At 51.7% G+C, this 24,430-nt stretch overlaps 1 protein-coding gene across 3 annotated transcripts in view; it reads right to left on the reverse strand.

The window, feature by feature from the left end:
• Window positions 1–24,430, reverse strand: part of SHANK2 (SH3 and multiple ankyrin repeat domains 2) — a 577,367-nt gene that overhangs the window by 172,076 nt on the left and 380,861 nt on the right. For all 3 annotated transcript variants that reach the window (XM_053561191.1, XM_053561192.1, XM_053561193.1), the window contains 2 exons: window positions 12,331–12,413; window positions 10,675–10,799 (listed from right to left, as the gene is read on the reverse strand). In XM_053561191.1, the coding sequence (XP_053417166.1) occupies window positions 10,675–10,799; window positions 12,331–12,413 (208 nt within the window). The remainder of the gene's footprint in view (window positions 1–10,674; window positions 10,800–12,330; window positions 12,414–24,430) is intronic.

A 24,430-nucleotide genomic window follows, 5' to 3' on the forward strand; every position in this document is an offset into this window, starting at 1 on the left:
GAAGTTCTGAAGCAGCCCTGTCCGGGGCCTGGCCTGGCCCTGCCATTGGCTTGCAGAGTGGGCAGGTGAGCCCCACTCTCTATGCTGAAGCCTCCTCATGCAGAAAAAGGAGCCCATGGAAATATCTAAACTAAACCGAACACTACATGAGCTCATGTGTGCGGAATCCCAAAAAAGGTGCTGGCACACAGTAAATGCTCAAGAACACAAGCATTTCACACAGTTATTGCCGTCACTGTTGTAAGTTTTATTTGCAGTCAGCATCATCATACTGCCCAGCAGTTCAGTTTTGGGTCTTTGAGCTGGGGCTCGGCTCCCTTCCCTCTGCAAGCCTCCTGCTCTCCAGGCCTGGTGTAGAGATGGTCGTTTGTTAAGTGCTCAGTGAACACCTGTCTAGCCAACCCAGGATGAAGCTGTGGGGTTTGGGTCAGCAGTTTATGTAAACACAGAATTACCGTAGGATCCAGCAACACCACTCCTAGAGCTGTATCTCCAAAGAACTGAAAACAGACACTCAAACACTGGTACAAAAATGTTCACGTCAGCATTATTCAAAATAACCCAAAGGTGGCAACAACCCAAGGATCCCTCAACTGATGAACGGAAAAACTAAATGTGGTCTGTCCATTCGATGGAATATTATTCACCCACCAAAGGAACACAGCACTGACACATGCTACGACGTAGGCAGACCCCGAAACCATCATGCTGAGAGAGCAGGAGGCCAGACACGTTTACGGGAAACATAATGCCACAGGGACAAACCCGCAGGGACTGAGCGGGGTTAGCGCTTATCTGGGCTGGGAGGCAAATGGGGAGCGAGGGCTGACAGGTGGAGGGCTTCCTTAACTAGCCAGAGCTGACGGCCGTGCAGCACCACATAAACCGTGCGCCACTGAATTGGGCACTTCAACACGAAGAAAGTGGTAAATGTTATGGTATGTGTAATTACCCCATCAAAAAAGATGCGCTGGAATGGGAAAAAAGGTCTATAAACACAAAACCTGTTTCTAAGATACACCTATCAAGAAATAAGAATCCACGGAGACAAACTTCATCAGCCCCAGCCTGTAGCAGCACCATCTTTTCCCTTCAGCTTTTCTGTATCCCAATTTTCTTTGTGCAGACAATCATGTACTCAAACCATAATGAAATAATACTACCTTAAAGCTGGGGGAGGCAGAGTTTCCCTAGGTGTGGGGCACACATCCCCCACCTGCTCCCCAAACTCCTCAGTATTCTGGTGGGTCGGGGGGAGAATTCAGGGAAGGGCTGGTTAACCTTCCCCTACTCCACTTTCCCATTCCAGAAGATTCTGCCCTGGAGTGGGTGGGCAGGGGCAGGAAGGCTTTAACCTGGCCGTGTCCTCCTCTGGAGTGGCCTTTCCCCATTTACAATGCACTTCCTGGGTACCTACCATGTGCTCAGCTCTGGGTGGTCCCTTATCTCAGGGAGTGAACACAGGCAGTGACAGTGACATGGTGCAGTGAGCGGGTGTCACAGGCAACTGTCAGGGAGTCGAGATCCGAAGGAGGAGCAGGAGGCACCCAGGGAGGGGAGGGAAAGGAGGGAAAAGTGTGGGCAAGTGCCTTGCGCAGGAGTGTGTGACACATTCTGGAGACCTGAGAGAGAGCACCAGGTCAAGGTGGCGACATCTATCTCCCTGCTGGCCAGGCATGCTGGCCAGGCATATGTGCCAGGGCCCTGCTGGGCCAGAAAAACCCACTCCTGCCTCTGCTGCTCCAGCACTGAGAGTCCCCAGGAGGTTTACATGCCCAGGGACAGCCCCCGTTAATTTGTATAACCTCCCTGGGCCCTGCCCACAGGAGCTGAGCACAGAGGAGGTACATGGAAAGCTTTGTTAAATGGAAATGAATGGAATGTCCAATGGAGAGGGAAGTGGAGAATTTGCTTGTGGGTGGGTGGTCTCATGGGACCAGAATAGGGAGAACATTCTTAGGGCTCCTGAGAGAACAAAGACTCCTGCTATAAGCCTCTGACAGTAGCCACAGCTTTGTACTCCTCTCCCCACCTCTTTCTCATCCCTAGTTACTGTTGGTGAGCACACATCCTGATTCCCAGGGCTAACAAACCATCAATTAAAAAATCCTACAGGACGTCTAGCACAGGCCTTTCCTTCAGTTCATTTGCCAATCTAACCACTTGTATCATGAAACTCCCCACAAAAGGGCACCAAAGGCAGAGTCAAATCAATGCTAACTAGAGCCTGCCAAGTGCATTGGGAGGTGAGCTGCAGATGAATGGGAAGGAGGAAGGGCAGATAGAGAGGACTCCAGGTTCTCCTGTCAGGAGAGCCATGTATGCATCAGAGGACCCTGTGTCAGAAGCTTCAAATGTAGAGATGTCAGCTCGCCATGCCCCCTGCAGACCTCGCCCTCTGTAGGCTGAGGCTGGGGTACAGCATTGCAGAGGAAGAAGGCTACAAGCTCATATCGCTGTGACTTGGGACTTACCCAGGGCATCAGCAAGACACAAGCAAAAGAAACACGAAACATGCTTTGGAGTTTGTCTAGATTCAGAATCCTTGGTGGGATTCAGAATTCCAGGAAGGCCACTTAATCTCTCTGAGGCTCAGTTTCATTACCTGCAAGATGGGCCTAAAGCACCTACTTCCTGGGGTGGCCGTTACTGAGCATATGTTTTGGGGCCTCTGTTATATAGCAGGTGCTGTGTTCCATGCTGGAGACAGAGCAGAGACCAGGTCAGGATGCTCTCTGGCCCAAAGGGGACAAACATTTCTTGAGGGAGATGAACAGCACATAAACCATCCAATGTAGAAAATGATTCTGATGCTTATGAAAGCACGAGGCGTCAGCAAGTCGTGGGGAACCAGAGGGTCCCCAGGGAGGCCTCTCTGAGAAGGAGGCATGTGAGCTGAGACCCCAGTGATAAAGGATGGTGGGCATGAAGCCCAGGACCAGGCAGATGCTCAATCATGTTGCTTCCTCAGCTCTTCCTCAGGGAAGAGATTCTCTACCAAGCAGATGAGCACTGAGGCTACTTAATGAGCCTCTATGCTCAGAAAGGCCCAGGGCACAAAGGGCAGGGATGGAGGGTCCAGGGAAAGGGGGTGGGGACTGCTGAGACCACCCTCCAAGCTCCTTCGAGCTCTTTGGTTCAGCACCCTGGAGAGAGCCAGTACCCTGGAGAGGTTCAGCACCCTGGAGAGAGCCAGTGCTCTGGAGAGGTTCAGCACCCTGGACAAGGCCTGCTGCGGTCTCCTCTTCCTCCTTTTCCTCCCTGCTGCTGACCAACTATAAAGTTTTACCTCCTTCAGTTGGCCCTCACTGGACCAGCCCAGTCACCCCTAGCTCCATGACATCCAACCACTTCCCAAATCCGCCCCAAATGTTCCAACTCCCTGGGGTTTTGCCTGATGCCCCCCTTAGCTCTGTAGAAGCCCCACTCACCCATCAAATCCCTACAAACACCATCTCTTTCCCTGGCTTACCTGGGGACCTTCACCAAACTCTGACTTTTGTCCCCCTAGTCCAGACTGTGTGCTCCCTAAGGAACTGTGTTTGATTCATGTCTTTCTTCCAGCCCAGCACCTGGTGGGCACCCAATATATGCTGCAGAAATGAATGAATGACGTTTCAGACATGAAGCACTTTACCATTTGCTGAGAGCTCACAATGTGAGAAACTGTGTTAGGTGCTTTACACACATTTTTATTTACAGTTTAAGAAACTGAGGCCAAGAAATGAGCAATGTGCCCAAGTTCACACAGTCAAGAAGAGGCAGAGCCTGGATTCAAACCCAGATTGGACTGCGCAGCCTGTGCCCTTGACCGTGGCTCCTCTCCACCTCGCTCCAACCCAGAGCACTGCCATCTGCCAGTCCCACGGCATCTGAGCACAGCAGCCATGGTCCCCTGAAGTGATTCTGAATCTTTTTTTAACCTGAAATTGAAATCACTGATGCTTCAAATTAGAACCCCAAAATGAGTGAGCCAAGACTTCAGATTTGCAGTAGTGGGGCTGCAGCCGCCTTCTGTGCAAGATTCCTGGGCTGCTCCTCAGTTCAACCTCCTGTCCCAGTTAACATGGAAGACACAGGGAAAGATCCCCCAGGCCGAGGAGGGCCATGTGTGGAACAGGGATCCAACCTCCTAGCCAGTCAGAGGCTCCCCTCGGCACACAGGCCTCTTCAGAGCCTGAGAGAACAAAGACCCCTGCTGTAAGCCTCTGACAGCAGACCCTGGTGGCTGTGAGCCTCAGAGGACAAAGACCCCCAGTGCTGTGAGCCTTGCAGAGCGGATCCCAGTGGCACAGTGAGACGCCACAGAACTATCAGAACAGAAATGCTCCACCCTCAGAGGGACTCAGGACAGCCACTGATTGTTTTTGATGTGAAACCATCAAAGCTCCAGCCTTGACAACCAAAGCACCAGTGTGACCCCAGGTCAAGAAATCAGCAGTCATCCTGGATTCCTGCTAACACCAACTGACGTCTGGTCTTTAACTTAGTTACTAAATTAAATAACAATTTAAGACCATTTAAATAAGATATGAAGACTTTTTTTAGGGGGTAGGGTAAGGTAGGGTGGCTGGAGTTCCTAGACTGGCCATCAGGCGACCAGCAGGACAGGTGACGGAGTCAATCACAGTATTCCCAGAGGCAGGATAGAGAAATGTGAGCTGTGTGGTGCGGCTGAGTAACTGGCCCCAAAGGGTGCTGGCATCTGGGAAGGCACAACAGGGCTCTGACCTCGGCCCAGGGATTTCTCACTAGATGACAAAACAGGCACCGTGTATGGGAATTCCAAGACTATCTGAAGGCCAGACCCATGCCAAAACAGAGTCACCCAGGCAGTAAATGCCCTGGGTGCAGAGGTTTTTTAGGCCAAAGCAGGAGAGATGCCTGCCAGCGACACCGGGCTGGGGGTGGGCTGAGGCAGGCGCCTGTATTAGCTGATAATCTACCCACAGGGGCTCCAGAAGGCTGTGGCTCCTACATCTTGGCTGGATGTGTCTGACTGTGTGTGCTTGGTGCACAGTGGATGTGCTGTGTAACTGCTACGCGCCCAAGAGAACAGTGCAAACAACCATGTGTCATTATAACTTACATTACTATGATTTGTTCAACTAACATGCATTGGCTTCCTCTCCTGATTCAGGCGTCATTAATGATAGCAAAGGATAAGATGTGATCAACAAGAAATACCGACTTAATGCCAGCCCCATGCCCAGCCCCTGTGACCGGCAGACCTGGGGCGGGGCGTAGCTCACAGTAGGTGATCAGGTCTCACAACCACCCGCTTCACTAATGGACTCCCCCATTTGGAAACCTAAGACTGAGCACGTGAGCATAACGACTCATCAGGACGGACCTGGAGTTCATTTTCTTTCTTCCAGATGATATTTAACTCTGCAGCTGGGGGAGGCTGACCCATTACCAGTGGGTTGTAACAACTGTACATCACGCCAACTGGGTTGAAAGCAGTGGTTTGGGCAAACAAAAGTGTTAGAGCCACATTAACTGATTCTCAAGTCCGGTTTTCACGGACCAGCCTAAGGAACATTTTATGAGATACTCAAATGGTCTCTGAGGAAAACACCAGGGCATCTCTTTTAGCATCCTCACTTAAACACAAACAAAGATTACAAAACAGTTTCAGGCCATTTCTACTACAAGTATTTAATACGAGGGAAAAGTAATTAGCAAATTCAAGCATCACTTTTCAAGGATGAAGGATATTGCTGCCTGCCTTAATTGTAAGGGAAAACCTATTTAGGGAAATTAACACAAAAACAAGATTGGCCACTTCAGGGCTGAGAAAACAATCACAAAAACCATAGGCATCTCCCGAGCCTGCACCAAGCTGCTGAAGGAGTACCAGGAAAGTAATTAGCGCGACCTGAAGGCACTGTCCTCCGAGGGCAAACAGCACCGCCCTGGCCAGGAGGCCGGGAGGCCGGGAGCCCACCGTCCCGTGGCAGATAGCTTGCTATAAGAAATGTTTTCCTGTTTAGGAAATCAATACTGTCATTCTCAAAAATCTGAGAAATAGAGAAAAACATCTCAAAAAAGAAAAAAAATAGCATAATCCTGTCTCGTAGGGGTTAATATGTTGTGTCTTTTTTGTTTTCTATGCCTATTTTGGGGGAAAGTAGGATTATTCAGATAACATTGCACAGATAATTTTGATTCTGCCCTTCTTATTAAACAGAACATAACCATTTCCTACTGGTATTAAGAACTCCTCGTAAAAATAATTTCTAATGCTTTCTGACAAACCCACAACAGATGTTCACTGACCCTTCACTGCTCCCCTCCTGCCACCTTCCCACCCCAACTCCCTTATGTTTTTGCAACACGATGATCTTTGCCTATTTTTTAGATTATTCCCTTAGGATGACTTTTTAAAAAGTTTATGGCAGTTTAATTCTTTTACCTAGCCACGTGAGCATATTCTTACCGGCAATGGGCATACTACTAATAACAAAAGTATGTGCTAATGTGAAAAAAAAAACTGGAACCTCATGGTTTGAGTCTCTTCTTCCCCTCTGCCCGTTTATATCGTAAGCACATCAAAGTGTCTCTCGTGCATCTTGGAGCTGTGGCATTATTGAGTCTGACAGCCTGGTCGGAATCCCAGCTTCCGCACCCGCCAACTATGTTGAACCTCTCTGTGCCTCAGTTTTCCCATTTGTAAAATGGGGATGACAACACGTGTTATTTCATAGGATCGTTGTGAGGCTCAGATGGGGTAATACCAGGCAGGCAGACACACCCTCAATTGCTATGAACAAGGACACGGGCCTTTTGTGATATTTGCTGCAAATGTTGTTTGCCCTTTTGGCATTCACTGCTGAGTGGCCTAATGAGCAATTCTTCAGATACAGAATATTTTAGCCCATGAGGGTAACTCAAGGAACAAAACTTAGGTTTCCAAACGGGGGAGTTTGTGGAAGAGACAGTCTTGGTCTTAAGACAAGGCAATTAGGGCAGTTCCTGCTTCTGTTTGGGCTGAGGAGATTTTAGCTAGAATGCCAAATTAAGAGGTTCAAGTGCCAACTCGGATTAGGCCAGTGGGGCATCATCTTGCCTGCCCGCCAGGACCCCCTGTGGCATCACTGCTGCTTTCTAAAAACACGGATGCTGGAGCTCCTGCCTTGTGGTTCTGATTCAGTGTGGTAGGCTGGGGACCAGGTCTCTAACAGGCACTCTAGCGACTCTGATGTCCAGCCCATGTCACCAGGCGGAACTGGCAACAAGCCCCGTGGGACATCTAAAGAGCACCCCTACCCCCACACCTCCTCAATTAGTTGGTGCATGCCTGTCACTCACCAGCCAGCCACATTTATGAGGATGCATCATAAATTTTGGAAGCAATCTTTGATTGCTTGCCTGCCCCATCTTGGGGGATTGGGGAGGGCTCCCCAAAATAATGTCAAAAGACAGCAGATGGTCTTCAGGAACTATCCCAGAAGGCTGATTCTGCCACTAAAAGCTCCCTGCCAAGCTCCTACCATTGTGAAAACAGTGTGCACTGGATTGCCTGTCGTAACCAAAAGGGACTTGGGCTCCGCCCCAGTGCCCACCTTCCTATACTCACACCACCACCCCACAGGTCCCACCTGAACTCCCAACAGGGAATGTTTTATGGCAAGACAATCTGCAAACTCAGTCTCACCTGTCTCATCAAAACTCTCAGTGTGAAGCCTTTTACAGGGAACTTTACTCAAAGTCTTTGATTTTAATGGGGGTGGAGGAACGGCCAACAAAGGAACAATAACACCAACAAAAGAACAAACTCTTCCCAAATGCTTAGGCAGGAAAGAAAGAAATTCTAGAAAGTAAGTACCCAAGAAAATCACACACAACAGGAAACCCTTCATTATAGGATTCCAGTACCGAGCAAGATGACCAAGTTGGGGCAGTCTGACAAAGTTAATGATGGAAAAATGAAATTCTGTAGATGCCAAAGACTTTAAAGCCAACATTCACTTCAAAAGGTGCCCCTTGGTCCAAAAGTTCAAACTGCAGCATGCATTTTTAAAGAGAAAATAAAATCTGACATACTTTTCAAGGTTCTTTCAAATAGCAGGGAGAAAGGAAGGCTTGCCAAGGGCTACTTGGGGTCATGAGGACAACGTGCCTGCATGTTGGGTGGCTTTTCACATGGAGGCTGGCCCTGTGCCTCACCAAGAACACAGAAGCCCTACCGACCCCAGACCCATGAGGCTGTGTAAAACAAGCCCTTCAAGGTTGAAGCTTTCATTGAAAATAGAAAAAACCATCTCTGGAAAAAACCATGCATCTATAAGGCTCTACAGGATTTTAACATTCTAGTTGCAAAATCCAGGCACTAGGAAAACCGCTCAGTGGGGAGTCTGTCTCATATCCCAGCCCCTGAAGAATTCTGGATCCCCTGAGGCAACGTTGGAAATGAACTGGGGAGAGCTCAGTTCCAACTGCCTGGCCTCTGTCCCCCACATTAGTATAGGACCAGCCGTAAGTGGCTTCTCAGGACTGTGGCTAAGGAGAGCCCGGCATTCCTTCAGGTCACACATGATGTCACAGTGCCAGTATAGTGCAAATGAGTCTAGCCATTCCTAGAATCCTGGGAATGAGAGGTCACCTAGAATATAGAACCTGCTCCAAAATGGCAAATAGATTTGCATATCAGAGGTTGAAAGCAATGTCAAAGGAGATGCGTGAAAACTGAAGTGTAGAAATTCAAAACACTCCAGGTTTCCACAGAAGCTTCAGTCTGACAAGGGACCACCACCAGCAGCCACTAACCCAGCACTGTCCCAATCTACATTTCCCTTCTTGACTGGTTTATCAAAGAAACAATCCACTGAGCGGAACAATGGGGGTGCTCTCGCATCTGCAGCCCTCATTTATTATTAAAAACCAAGAACCAACTGTAATCTATTTCAATCCTTTGGGTTTTTGTTTTTATTAATATTAAATCATAGCTGTGTACATTAATGCAATCATGGGGCACCATACATTGGTTTTATAAACAGTTTGACACATTTTCATCACACTGGTTAACATAGCCTTCCTGGCATTTTCTTAGTTATTGTGCTAAGACAGTTATATTCCACATTTACTAAGTTTCACATGTACCCTTGTAAGATGCATATTGCAACCCTTTGGAACAGCCCCCTTCACACACACGCACACACACTCCAGCGGCAGACTTCAGCCCTGCTTCTCAGCCCAGGACCACGCCCCCTCTGCCCCCCCCTCCCTCCTCTCTCTCTCTCTCTCTCTCTCTCACTCACACACACACACACACACACACACACACACACAAGGGTACTTACATCACAACTGCATCCTACAGAAGATGATTCAACCCAGTCTCTGCATTTTCATGAAGGTTACAAATCAAGTTAAACCATGAAGCAGTGGTGGGCTCCAGTCTCCACATTCTACACGCCCATCCAACAGTTTCAACATAGGAGAATACAAATTAGCTCACTCTTCATTCAAACCAGGCTCCCATAGGTCAATGATCATTTAAACGCGTCTTTTAGCAAATAACATCAACATAAGATCCTTGGAATAAGTTAAAACACCTTCTCCATTTTACCTGGCTCTCTCTCTTCCAATAGTATTTTCCCTTCTGGATTCCATCACCCTTTAACAGTCTCCGGAAACAATAAACAAACTCACAGCTTCAAAAGCATCCTTGGAACCTCAGGCCTATTGGAGAGAACTGGATTCAAGTGGCCATCTCACCAGGGGCTGTCTCCTTTACAGAGAAGGCATATGTCAGGCTGGCCCAAGGGCAGGGGACATTACATGGCTGTCTGGATACCACGTATCCACCCTTCCCACCTCACATGGGATTCTGATGGGCCAAGGCAGAGCTCATGATTATCTAAGAAAAGTGAACTACTAACGAGGGCCATCTGAGTCTACGAACCTTTTCAAATGATCTTTTCCACCCTTCATATTTCCAAAGAGTAACACATTCCTTTGCATAACAAGATTGAAAATAACACCTAAACTTACAAAAAGGCAAGGCATTCAGTGGGCTGGGCCCTGGGACACCTCACTCACACCAAGGTGCCAAATGCAGGTGAAGTTTGCAAAACACAGACACTCGTATCTAGTGACATTCCGCAAGTGCAGGGGACTCTGTACATACTAGTAGAGGCTCCTTCTCAAAGCATCTGGATTTACAAGTTCCCCTTCCACACCAGCAACTCCACACACCCCTCTTGCCCAGGGTCTTTGCTCCTTGGTCTTTGAGCGCCACCATCCACCCAGCAGGACTGTTACTGCAACCCACAAATCAATCAGCTCTCAGCCACCAATGCCACAGTGCTTGCCAGTGTGCCCTCGGGACAAAGAACAAGGATGACTCCCCTTGGTGTCTACTCACAGAGGCACCCTGAAACAGCCCACACATCTGTGTATGTCCCCAGCATTGTGGTGACCACACGTCTCTTTCTACCTTCTATTTCATGACCAACAGCCAAGTCCCACAGACACTATTTCCTCCTTGAAGATAATCCAAACACCAGGTCCACAGGCAGTGGTATCCACAGCGGGTTGCAAAGACCAAATAGCAAAAGTTCACAGCAACTCTAGATCAGAACTCATGGCCATGCTGCAAGGAACACAACCCTTGTCCCACTGAGAGTCAGCGCTCTCCCCAAGCAGAAAAGACACCTGCGTTCCTACCTCAATCAGGAAATCTCCAGTCCTCAGTCCGGCTTGCCATGCCACCCCGCCTTCATCCACGGACTCCAGGTACTGCAGGGCTGGGAATGCCGGCGTCGGTGTGAATTCTTCAATGGGTGTATCAGCTGGGGAGGGAAGGAGCACCTTGTTACAAGTCTGGGAGATTGTTTTCCAAGTTAACAGTCCCTGACCTCTCCACGGGACCCTGGGGGAAAGGGGCCCCAAGTGTCTCTCATTGGAGATGGGTGGTCCAAGCCAACTCTTCCCTAGGACAGGCATAAGACTCAAACTCATAGGTCAGCCCCAACTCCAGCAATGATGCCAATTTCCTGTTGGTACCACCATTATGGCTCTTGGCCTCTGTTCTGAAACCATGGATAACGTGCTCTGTGGTACTTGTCTACACGCCTGTCATTTTCTTTAAAAGCATCAGTGACTAAACATTTTCAGTTCTAAAAATGGAAAAGTTCCTCCCCTACCACATAGAGCTACAGAAACACCACACTGAACCACTTGCCAAATTTACATCTGCGTAGACTCGCGACCAAGGGAATTCAACTTGGAACATGGACGGAACATCATGCTGACCCAGTGGGCGGCTGCAGCTTTGGAGTCTGCTCATGAGCTCTCTCTGTGGCAGCTCAGGCCTCTATGACCGTATCCAGGGGAGGGCTGGACCACCACTCCTCTGCACAGTGGGGCTCTGCGTCTGAGGCCCACACAGCTGCCGAATACGACTCTAGGGTAAGGGACAGACTTTCCTGGGAGTCTGGAGTGGCCGGGGGTGGATGGGTGTGCAAATGGAGATGTCAGCAGGGAGAGGGGAGAACACACCACATGGGCAGATGTGGATATGCTCTCGGGGACAGATCACTGCCAGACTGCCTAAACCCAAGGCAGGAGGGAACGCCAGCAGGGAGGCCTGCAGCACAGGTGCAAGACCCCGGCATAGGACAGAAGCTCCGAGATGAAACTTCCACTTGGCTTGCCCACACATGCGGCGGGCAGATGGCCCATCTCATGGGAAGGCGATGCCATTTTCTTTTCGTTTGGAAGGGAAGCCCCCAAGTTAAAGGCAGGCAGTGGGCATGCTGCCACAGACTGCATCCCTGAGCCTCCCACCATGGGCCACGTAACGTGTGTGCTGCTAGCTGGGTCCATGGCAGAGGGGACCATCTTGCCACATTTCCTTTGCAAAGTCACCTTAGAGGCTAGCACACACCAGCCTTGGAGCTGAAGCCCACTTCCAGAATGGGGCGGTTTCTAGGTAGCTGAAACTCAGGGGATGGGTAATTCTGTGTGTATGAGACCAGGAGCCCTGATTACAGCCCCAGTCTGGCTAAATGAGCCCATGAAATATTGATCATCTCCATCATTAAAAAAAAAAGAAAAAGAGGTGGGGGGGTAGGGCTGAAGAAGATGAGAGAGAACCCGTTCAGAGCAGTATTAGGTACCGAAAATTAAAAATATTCCTAAAGGAAGCCCCAGCGTTTTCTGAGTAAGGCAGAATTTTAAAGAACATGGTTGTCTAGCAACCAAGTGCCCCCAGGAAAAATGCTTATTTCATGGTTGTTTCTGAGCTGGGGAACATTTTCCATGCAGACGTGCACACACACACAACACGGGAACGCACCCAGGCACAGGGCGACCGCTTACCTTTCGCCCCTCGGAGCACGAACCCGAAGCCCTCATTGTCTTTCTTCTGCAGGACCACTGTCTTCTCCTCGATAATGCAGTCGCTGTAGAGAGAATTCCGGGGATAGCGACCATTACTGTAACCCGTCATCATTACCGCCGCCGCTCCTCCGCCGGGCACGTTCATCATCATAGCCAATTAATCCCCCAGCTGGCCGGACCCGGGCAGCAGCGAGGCAGCGGGCGCGAGGCTGCGGGAGGAGCGAGGGAGGGGGGCGGCCGCCGGCAGAGGCGAGCTCGGCACAATGAGGCTCGGAGGGGGGGCGGGCGGAGAGGGAGCCAGCCCGAGGCGGGAGTCACGCATGGTGGGGCGGCCGGCTCAGGGGGCGCTGGCCAGCAAAGAAAGTCAGCGGCCCGCAGGCCGGCGGCGGTGGCAGCAGGGGCCGCGGCAGCAGCGAGCTGAAGGGGCCCCTCCGGCCTGCCCCCGCCACACGCATCTTCCAGGGGAGCCCAGCGAGAGCAGCCGGCGGAGAAATGAGGCTGCAGTTTTGTTTTGCTTTTCCTTGAAGAGGGTTAAAAAAGAAACCAAATCCTATCTGCTTCCCCCACGAGGATGCGAGCCGGCAGCAGGCGCCGGGGACAGACGCAGGGACCCGTGCGTGCGTGGCTGCCGGCGCCCCCTCCTGCTCCCGTCCCGCGACGGTGGCTGTGGCGCGGCAGGGGCCCCCACGATCATCTGACGAGCCCAGAGCGCGCCGGCGGCCGCCTGGGCGTCATCCCGCGATCGCGGCTGGGCTGGGCGCAGGGGGCGGGAGCGGCCTGGCCCCGGCTTCCGCGGCGGGCGGGGGCGCCCCGAGGGGAGGCGGCAGGTTCTTTGAGCCCCGGCAAAGCCTCTTTTGGGGGATGAGGAATTAGCTGCTGGGACCAGAAGAAGGGGGCACGCGGCTGCCTCCTTTGAGATAACAACCTAAAGCCATGCCGTTTGCCTCTCAGCACAGCTTTTTTTTTTTTTTTTAAAGGAAAGAAATCATGAAGCTCCAACTTTGCTATAGTTGCTGAGGCCTCCTCTGTCCAAGCTGATGGCACTATGCCTGGCACTGTCCCCACGGAGCCACCTGGGGAGTGGGGGGACCTGCACTGCCAGGTGGGCCGTGAGGCAGTGGCTAAACCTCAGTCCACTGGTACCTCCTGGGTGGCCCTCAGGGACAGAGGGGGTGTGAGTGGAAGCTTGGGGGAGGGTGCACATCGTGGGGAGAGGCCTCCAAGGTCCCGCAGGATACCACAGCCAGAGGCCCAGACAGAAAGGGCTGCGGACAGGCCCTGAAGCACCCAGCAGACCTGTCCTAGAGAAGCAGGCCTGGGGATGTGAATGGCAAACAGTTGGAGAAATGTGTATAACCAACTAGTAACAGCACGGCCATTCTGGACCAGGTGGCTCTGGGGAGAAGGGATGTATATACAGGCCTTGGTATCCTGGAAAGGGGCAGGCAGCATCTCCTCAAGGCTCCCCTTCCACCAGCGAGGCCAGTGAGGTTCAGAGAAGTTGAAGGACACAGCGGGGAGCGCACGCTTGTTCTGATCCACCCTGCACACTCTCTCACAGGGAGCCGTGCAGGGGAACTCGCCCGGGTAACCCTGTCTTCCAGAAATGATCAGGCATGGGATGAGGCACGCCACCATGGCTGCAGACCTGGGTAACCCAGCATGACTGGTCAGGGCTCCAACTTGGCAGGGGGCTCAGTCCCCACACCCTTGCTCTACTTTCCACCCTAGAGACACCCTGCCACATGCAGGAGTCCCAGCTCTGGGGAGCTTGGCTGTGACTGTGAGCCCCACTGGGCTCAGCCCACCTGCTCTGCTCAGAGCTCCCAGACACAGGCTGAAGCATGTGCAGAAGTCCAGGGCACTAGGAGCCATGGGTGGTGTCACATGGCAGGTGTGGCCATTCATAAGTAAATCTAGGTTTTCCCCGCATATCAAGAGGCAGCAAGAACAAGCCTCCTGGGACTCCCGTGGAGTCAGAGGGGGCCGTGCCCACAGGGGTGAGGTGTGACAGGATGCTCCAGGGACCATCCCTGCAATGGCTGTCAGTAGCCACAAGTAGCATTGGCAGTCAGCCAGGACCCTGTGGCCCCAGGGAGGCAGAGAAAGGATAACTTCCAAGGGGAGCTGGCTCACCCTGACCCCGTGGCTCGCAAATGGCTGGGAAGGTGCAAACCTGCAATGAGCTTGTGGGCCTCCTTCTCCATGGAAGGTTCTCCAGAGGCCACGGCCACCAAAGCTCAGGGCCTCTGCTCCATTTCCATATGTCTGCTCTCTGCATGATTAGCTGCCAAGGGCAGGCGGCTCCCGACGCCCTGGAAGGATGCCAGACCCAAAGGGCCTGGGCTTACTGCCCTGTGCTCTCCCCCTGGGCCAACCGTGTCCACTTCTGCCCACTCCAAGGGAACCTATTGTAACCAGGCCCTTATTCCTGTGACCAGGCTCCTCCTACAGGACCAAACGTGGGTCGTTTCCTGCCAGCTGCCCCTACAACAGGGAACTTTTCAGTGCCAGTGGGGCTGCCTGGACATTCATAGGCTGTCTCCTACTGACCGCATGAGGGCTGGGAGCTCTGCAGAGTGTGTGCGTGGGGAGGGAACCAGCTCTGGCGTCACACAGAGCCTGGTTCAAAGCCCAGCTCCACTCTGACCCTGAGGTCACCCTGACTTTCCAAGCCTCAGAGTCTTGCCCTGCAAAATCAGAATCCCAACTCGAATCCGCACCTTGTGGGGCTCTCAGGAGCAGCGCACACGGCAGTCCAGGCCTTGGGGCCGGCCCTGGTCCCAAGGACATGCTCACTGCCCTGAGGATGCCACCCATCGGCTCCTCCTTTTGATCCCCCCATCCTGAAGGACCCTCTGATCTGGCCACGACCCAGGTTCAAATCTTCTCCTTGATTCCTAACCCAGTCAAGAACTTTCTAACACATACTTGTGACTGGTCACAGCTGGGCAAACTATACTGGGCAAACTATAATGGCTCCATCCTGTTTCCTGAGTAAAAGACTAAACTCCTCAGCCTCATGTTAAGAACTGTTTCTAACTTTCCTGCCTCATTTCAGGAACTAAACAGGCCTCACTCCCATCACCCACCTGCTACAACCCCATCTCACTTTCATTCATGGACAGACCTGTGTTTAAATCCCGACTCAGATGGTTACCAGCTTGGCTAATGAGAGCCTCAGTTTCTCTACCCACAAAGTGGGGACAAAAACATATGTCTTGTAAGGTTTACAAGGAGCAACTGAAACAAGCCCAGTAAGCACCCTGTGTGCAGACAGGCCCCCCAAGACCAGAGGATCCTGCTCTTCTTACCATTTCCTCGTCCCCTCTCACGCTAGGGAACTCAGGAGCAAAGGTCCCTCTTCCCAAAGAGACATGAGCTCGCAGGGACAGGGACCTCATCCTGCACATCACCCCAAATGACCACAGTACCTGCATGGACCAGGTACCCTCATGTGCCTGGAAGGGAAACAAAATGGGCATGAACTCAAGTCAGCAGTGGAACAGGAAAAAAATGGATGTTGGGCAGGGGGGAGCCAAAGGGTGATCACAGGGTTTGGAGTGAAGAAGGATAGTCCCTGGGTCCCAGTCACAGCAAGAGGGAAGGCACAGCTCAGCACTGTGAAGCACCAACCACAGACAGCTGGTGTGGCCCAGGAGGCCAGAGCAGGGAGGGGAAAGGCAGCCAGGGGCCCTTGCAAACTTTCACTGTTTTGAGCAATTCCCAAAAAGCAACAGGATACCAGGAGCTGCAACATTTCCCCAGCCCCAGGCAATGAGAAACCCTACACTCAGGCCTGAGGAAGGAAGCTCTCTGGAGATGAGAAAGTCTCAGAAGCTATTCCTGCCAGTTTAGGAATACAAAACCTGTCCCAGGTGTGAGCCACTGCCCATGTTCAGAAGCTGTGGTACTGAGACTCGGTCTCCACATGCTATCTCTGAGCTGCACTAAAGCCCCCGTGAACCAGAGCCTAGGGACATGTGGCATCTCCATAAGGGCCAGGGTCACCCAGCCCCTCCCACCTGGAGTCCATCACCTGACAGCAGGTGTTCAGTGAGTAATGGCTGAACTATTTAACATGGAAGCTGGACCCAGTCCCAGTTACCTCTGAAATCCAGTCCCAGTTGATCAAAGAAGAACTGTATCTGTTAGACTTCAGAGGTGCACCATTCCAGCTGGGATCCTGAGAGCTTTTGGTGAAGCCATCTGGTCTGACCTGATCTCAGCCTTGGCCCAGCCCACCCTGGCCCTGCACCTCCCATCTGCTGTCCAGATGCAGACCTAATGCACTGAGGTCCAGAGTCACTGGGGGGCAGGGGGCAGCTGCAGCACCTGCACGTCCCCCACACTGCTCTGGTGGAGCCTCGACCGAGCCTCAGCTGGGCCCTGCTAACCCCTAACCCACTAACTGACTACGTGTCTGAAGTAGTCACCATGGGCTCCTTCTGAATCTCCACTCACCACCCATCTACTTGTGCTTGTTAACTGGACAAAAAATATACCTAGTGGTATTCTCTTCAAACGTGTTTGCTGAGTGCAGCGGGGTAGGGGGCACTTTGACAGAACCCAAATGTGCCCTCTGCCAATGTCTGCCTGCAGCAGGGGCTGTGGAAGGCAAACAGGGTGGGCATCAGCCCTGTCAAGTACAGTCGCACAGGTTGTACACAGCACAACACAGCGACAGAGGACACATGTACAAAGTAGGTCCACGGACTTAGGGTGGGAATTTCGGCACAGATGGCAGTGAAGCGTGTGGAGAAAGGGGCAAGCACAGTCTCCTAGTTCAAACAAAAATGGGGCACAAGCTGTTGGCTGCCATGGAGAATGCAAAAGGGGCCCCTCTAGGAACCATATAGACCTCTGCAGACACATCCAACTCCGCGTTGAGACTCTCAGGAGCCACCTGGTGGGGATTATTAAAGGTCTTCCGGTGCGTGCTCACAGCATGAAAGAGGGAAGAGTTATGGGACACACCTGGAACGATCTGCAACTGGGAGCAAGTCAGGAGTGGTGTGGGGACTGTGGGCTTGGCCAGGCAGGGGCCCCATAGGCCTCACCCACTGGCAGTCCTGCGGATGGCCCTGGCATCTGCCTCCAAGACCACAGGTGGCCTGGGGCTTACTTTCTCCCAACCGGGAGCCCACGGGGAAGGCTGAACTTTACTTGGTCCAGCAGGCAGTAAGTGCCAGCGATGACAGCTGGCATTTTTAGGATTTGTCAGTCTCTGAACTAGCTCCCTTGGCAGCAGCCCCTGATCCTGGAGGAGGCGTGAACCTGGAGCCACAGGAAGCCAGGCCGAGCTGGCTGACATGTGTGAGCCTGAGGGCCCCAGGTGGCTCTCTCTGCCCCCACTCCCACCCCCAGGAGAGAGTCATTATGGGCATTTTAACTTTGAACACCAAGGTCTCCGGGGAAGACCAGATGGCTTCACCAACAGCTCTCAGGATCCCAGCTGGGATGGTGCACCTCTGAAGTCTAATAGATACAGTTCTTCTTTGATCAACTGGGACTGGGTTTCAGAGGTAACTGGGACTGGGGTCCAGCCGCCATGTTAATTAGTTCAGCCATTACTCACTGAACACCTGCTGTTAGATGATGGACTCCAGGGGACTGGGCAACCCAGGCCCTTATGGAGATGCCACATGTCCAACCCCTAACCTCTGCTATCCATGAATATGACCTTTTTTGAAAATAGGGTCTTTGAACATATAATTAGTTAAGGGTTTTGAGGTAAGATCATCCTGGATTTAGGGAAAGCTCTAAAGCCTTATAAGAGAGAGGCCAAGGAAGACTGCACTGCAAAGGCCACGTAGAGACACAGACAGAGACTGGAAAGATACAACCATGCTCCTTGGCAGTGAACACCAGAGGCTGGAGAGGCAGGAAGGTTCCCCCTGAGAGTGGCCTGGGACACCTGGCCCTGCCAACACCTTGATTGTGAACTCCAAGCCCCCAGAACAACAGAAGAGTCAGTTTCTCTTGTTTTAAAACACCCACTTTGTGGTGCATTGTTGCAGGAGCTGCTGGAAAATCACACTCCAGGCAGGCGAGAAGACAGATGTTAATCTAAGGGCCACACAAGGGCTTGTGTTCAACAGTCAAGGCGTGGCTGTGAGAACTGTAAGGGACCTGAGACCTCCAGGGAGGACCAAAGTAGCCTAGGAGCAAGTGGGCTAGGGGCTGGGGAAAGGACAGGGAGAATATTCCAGACAGAGGGGTGCCGTACCAAAGAGAGCCAGGCTCTGGTGTCCAAAGGACCACACTGAGGCCAGAAAGTCGGGAGGGGCTGACCACAAAGAGTCGAGGGTGTGGGCTGCCTGCACATCCAGGGCAAGGTCCAGGGACACAGCTGGGTGGCAAGACGTATGTGTGCAGGTATGAGCAGGACCTGGGACAGCACATGCTTTCCCCCAGTGCCACCCAAGAAGGCTAAAATGATAGAAGAGCAATTTTTCCACTTCTTCCTCTGAACTTCTTCCATGCAGGCACGAATCCTGCTGGGACGACGAGGGCTGACCTGTGCCATGCAGAGGAACTTCTGCCCAGCAATCATGTCTTCATCTAAGCAGTTCATAGGCAAAGGTTGGCGTGAATGTCTGTGTTCCCGCTCGGAGGCCATGGCTGTTTCCCGAAGGCAGCTGGGTGTGGCGTGTGTGGGGCTGAGGCAGATGATGGGGTTCCGGCCACAGGTCCCCGCAGGGTGGGAGCTACAAGGACACTGGGCCCTTAGGCAGGCGTCCATGCCGGGTGGGCACTGGCATTGGAGCAATGCTCTGTGGGAGTATTGAGGGCCAGTGGAAGGACACACAGCAGCCCGGGGTGGGAGCATGGAGCCGGACAGCTCGCCCTCTGCAGCCCAGGGCTGCAGGGCAGGAGCTCTAGGGCTCTCTCCACAAGTAGGCCCTGAGGCCCAGGCTCCAGCTGCCTCAAAGTGTTGGCTGGCAGGGAGGTGGGGGTGGGGCTGGGGGAACCCACAAACATGCCTGTAACCTGGAAAATCAAATTCACTGGTTCCAGAGTCAAAAAATGTTTGGTGTCTTTGAAATCTAACATGGGGTCAACTTGCTGACTCATTAAATCTGGTACCCAGAAATGTTACCATTTCATCATGTGTGAAAATGCCTTGGAGGTCAAAATTTTCTCACCTTGAAGGAATCCTTGCTGAGAAATCACAGAAGCCACTAAAGAATGACCACAGTGAGTTATTCACAGCCAAATGGGTTCAAAGACAAAATTATCAAAATCATTTCAGAATTTTTTTATGGCAAAAAGACACATTGAATGTGAGCTGTGGGTGCATTGAGCATGTCTGATCTGAGCGTGGCAGTGGATGCTGGAATGCAGAGCAAGGCCCATGGAGGTGGGCGATGGTCCCTGGGAGACCCAGGGAGGATCCCTGCAGAGAGACTGGAAGGCACCTTTATTGCCCCTGAAAGTTTCTTTCCCCAGGAGTTGGAGGGGGGAGACCTGCTGTCTCCAAGGTGGGGAACAGAAGCCCACAAGAAGCACCTCTAAATCATTCCTGGTGTAATCACATTTCGGTGGCAGGGCTCGATGGAGGCAGGAACTGGGACACTATTAGAAAGAGGTGCCTTCAGGGAAAGGCAACGCTAGCAGATGTCCTAGAAATTTCCAGGCCCTGCCAATCAGAAATGATGAAGCTAAGCAAAGAGCTGTCAGCTCTCCATCAGCAGTGCCAGGGTAGGGAAGGCTCCACAGGTGTCTTCAGCTCTGTGGAGACACCAATCCTGGCTCTTGAGTCACTGGAGGTAGGTGGCCGGCCCAGGTCACCTTGGCAGAGCTGGCTTCAGGTGGAACAGAGGGTCACTGCATAGGCAAGTAGGCTGCGAGAATGGGGGGGTTCCCCAGTCATCTGTTGCTCACTAAGTGGGGGTCCTGTCAGCCGGTGACCACACACAGCCCAGTATCTGCTTCCTGGGTGGAGAGCAGTGATGCTCTCCCACCCTCCTCCATAGCGCACAGAGGAAGGGAGGCCCAGTGCTCAGTGCCAGCACAGCGCTCTCAGTGACAGCTCAGGCCACACTGTTCTCGGAGAGTCTGTGTGGTTTCATGTGCAGGAGGTGACGGATGTGGGTCATTCATTCATGGAAGACACTTCTCCTGGCTGCTGGGAGCTGCCCCCACTTGACAGGCAGGGGGATAGTATTGTTCCATGTCACGTTGGGGAGGACGATGGCTCTGTCCTATGGAGCCAGCGCACCTGCTCCTCGGAGATGCACGTTTATAGAAGCCATTTTTCAAATCAGCAATTATGAAAACACCCTGCCCGGTGTTTATTACGAACATTTTCCTCCTCATTGCTACCATGATAAGCAATACCAGTTTTTCCTAATAGAAATAATAATGTGCAAAGAACTTAATTCAAATTAAATTGTCTCATTACTTCATAATAAATCACCCACCAGCATTTCCTAAGCACTACCAGGCGTATTACCTGCCAAGGACGGCTGGTGGAGAAGACAAAGATGTGGCTTAAACATGTTTGCAATGAGCACAGGAGGCAATTGGCATGCCCTGCTGAGATGAAGGGGGCGTGTGGGCTAACAGGGAGAAGGGTGACCTTGGAACCTGAACCGCCAGGTGGGACTCCAGCTCCCGTGACCTTGGACAAGTTATTGAACCTCAGCTGAGCACCAACATCCTTACCTGCCAATTACAAGTGACAACCACAGCCTTGAAACAACACAGTGGGCGGGGAAAATGCTTATTTTTAAAAGGTCGCTGGTATAGGATCTGGCACCCAGAGGGGCGCTGGGAGACTTTCTCTGTTGTCTGTTGAGAGCACATCTTACGTGCACATTATAGAACTGGCTTCGTCCTGGAAACGCCATGTAGAAAGTGAAGTATTTTTAAGCACCTCCCGGGTACAAGACTTTCCTGCCAAAGTCAGCGGAGTGCCTGCCCTCAGGTGTCCTTCCTTGGGAAGGGACATCTTGCCTGTGTATCTATGCAGAACAGAACACCCCTGTGTGTTAGAAGTCCCTACACTGTGTCTCCTTGGCGAGGGGCAGGTGGGATGAGGGATGGGGGAGGGCGTGGACTCCATGGAGTGGTGCAGAGCACCCAGGTGCCTAAACCCAGGGAAGTGTCCTGAAGGGAGCTCTTCCCTGCCCCACAGCCAACCTGTCCATTGGCTGGAGCACCAAGGGAGAGCTGGCATTTGCACAATTGTCTACACTTTCCAAGCTTCCAACGTCTTCCATCTGGGGGAACACAAAAACCAGCTGAAGAGTCTCCTTGGAATTCACTCTTCATTGTAAAAACCTTAGACTAAGGTTTAATCTCTATCTCTCACTGAAAATACTCCAATAGAGTCCCACCATAATTGAGGATAAAAATCCAAATTCCCCACCATGGCTAAGACCTTTTATGATCTGACTATGCCTGTTTTCCCCCATCTCCCCTATTTCAGCCATCCTGCTACCTTCTCCTCTGGCAGGCTGAGCTCATCACCTCCACAGTCCTTGCACTACATGTGCTCGCCCCCGAATGCTGCTGTCATCACACAGGTCCCTGACATCACCTCCACAGAGGGGCCTTGCTGCCTGGTGGCTGCAGCCCTCCTGTGCCCCTGACTCCCCAGCCCTTCTTGTCACTTACTATATTTGAGATTGGGATTTGTTTGTTTGCTCATTTATGGTCTGACTTTGCAGTAGCACATGAGTGCCCCCAAAGGCAGGATCTGGCCCTGATTGCCACACTTCTGCACCCTCCAACAGCACCGGCCACCATCGTTAGCTTTTGAATGAAAGAACTATTCTAGGTGGAGAGGGCCCACTTTCTAGTCTTGGCTCTGGTAAGAACTGGTGGTGAGACCCTAGACAGGACCCTCACCCACTCTGGGCTTGGGTTTTCCTGCCTGTTAAGTGAAAGACTGGGGTACCCGAGGAGGTGCTTCATTGGTGAATGAAACCTATGCCAGAGGCTCTTGTATACAGCCCGTGGTGCAGATTGGGTGACCCACTGTCAGAGTCTGCCTAGGACAAAGGGGTTTTCTGAAATACAGGGCTTTCAGTTTTGAAACCAGGACAGTCATCGGCAAATGGGGCAAGCTGGCTGACCCCGACCCCCCTTTTAGTAAGGAGTATACCTCTATTTAAAACCCCTCTCCCTATAATTCTAGAAATCTGGGAGGCCAAGGTAGGTGGGTTGCTTGAGCTCAGGAGTTTAAGACCAGCCTGAGAAAGAACAAGACCCCATCTCTAAAAAAATAGCCAGGCTTTGTGGCGGGCGCCTGTAGTCCCAGCTACTGGGGAGGCTGAGGCAAGAGAATCGCTTAAGCCCAAGAGGTTGAGGTTGCTGTGAGCTGTGACACCACAGTACTCTACCGACTAAGTGAGACTGTCTCAAAAAACAATAAATAAATAAATAAAACCCCTTTGCCATGCTGCCTCCAGCTCTGCTCCCCTCTCTACACCCCAGGCTGGTGGCATCAACTCATCAAAAAGTCGATGTAGCTGGTAAGAAGAGAGTTTGCCCAGGACCACACAGCTTGGCCAGTAGCAGGGCCAACCCTTGAACTTCAGTCTTTCACTGGGGACTGAATGTTCTTTAAAAACCACCAGGGGAACAGTACAACTGCCTGGCATTTTGCTGCAAGTGCAGGCAGGGGCTGTTTGTGACTCTTCCTTCATTCATTAATTAAAATGACAGGCCAGGCCTGCCCCATCTGTTGGTCTCAAAGCCTCCCAAAAAGACCAAGTGGAGTGGGCTGGGGACAGGCCACTGTGCTCTGTTTGTAAGGCCAGTTCCCAAGTTGTCTGCTGCATACAACTGTCTGTGGGGTTAGACAGCCCCACAGCTATAAAGTCAGAAACTGTCTCCCTTCTATGGGAATCAAACTCAACTTTGCATAGAAGGCCTGATCCACGGCTGGGGCCTAACCTTGAGCCCAAAGACCCCAATCTGTGCCTCCATCAGGCCCACCTGCCTAGTCAGGACTAGTCGGTACAGAACTTTAAAGCAAGAGGCCATAGAAAACCCAGGCCAGGCCGGAGGGGAAGGCCCAGCCACTGCCTGTCTACCCCAACCACCAACTTTCTTCCACTTGTAAGGGCCACCAAATGGTCTGTTTTTGCTCTAAGCCTAATACTTAGATAAATGAGAGAGTGGCTTCACCCAAGGGGCAGGTCTAAAAGTAGCTAAAAGTGTGAAGCAGGCACATTTAACGTGGTGCCCTTTAACAAAGCCTCTCGAAAGGGGCTCTGCAAACGTTCTAATCGAGACCAAAGGCTGGCAAACTTTTTCTGTGAAGGCCCGGCTAGCAATATTCCAGAATTTTCAGGCAGACAGCTGGTCCCTGCAGAATTACTCTGTCAGCTGTGGTGCAGAAGCAGCCATGACAGTATGTAAGCAATGGGCGGGGCTATGTTCCAATAAAACTTTATTTACAGAAATAGGCAATGGGCCAGATTTACCCTCGTGGGCTAGAGCTTCTAAAGATTATGCTCTACATCTTCTAAAGATATTTGAACCCACACAAATAATACATAATATGTGAGACATAACGACATAGAATAAAAGCTCAGAACAGCCTTAATTCTCCAGCAGAAGCCATGTTGACATTACTGGTTACAGGTGTGCTGGGCTTGATCCAACACCGGAGCTTCAGAAAAGATGTGAGGAGAGTGCATTTTAGAAACGAGGTCACCTGTGAGATGCCCCAGAAAGGTTCACAGAGATCATGCAGAGTCCTTTCTGAAAAATAAAGAGCCCCCGCCTTACCATGTCAAAGTTTATAACTAGGTTGGCTCAACGCGGGGAGAGACCTGAATTCCGGCTTAATGAGTAATAATTAATAATTAGAGTAATTACTGTAATTATTATACTTATGGTCTTTGAGCACTTTCGGTGTGCCAGGCACCATTCTAAATGTTTCACAAGTTAAACTAATTGAATCTGCCTAATGACCCTATGAGATGGGTCCTGTTATTACTCCCACTTTACGGACGACAGAATAAAGCTTAGTGAGGTTAAGCAATCGATGTGAGAGCACAGAGCCGCGGGAGAGCCCAGGCTGTTCGCGGCTGGAGGCTGCATCCCAGGACCCCACGAC

The sequence above is a fragment of the Nycticebus coucang genome, chromosome 14 (genome assembly GCF_027406575.1).
Source record: "Nycticebus coucang isolate mNycCou1 chromosome 14, mNycCou1.pri, whole genome shotgun sequence".
In the NCBI taxonomy this organism is placed as follows: domain Eukaryota; kingdom Metazoa; phylum Chordata; class Mammalia; order Primates; family Lorisidae; genus Nycticebus; species Nycticebus coucang.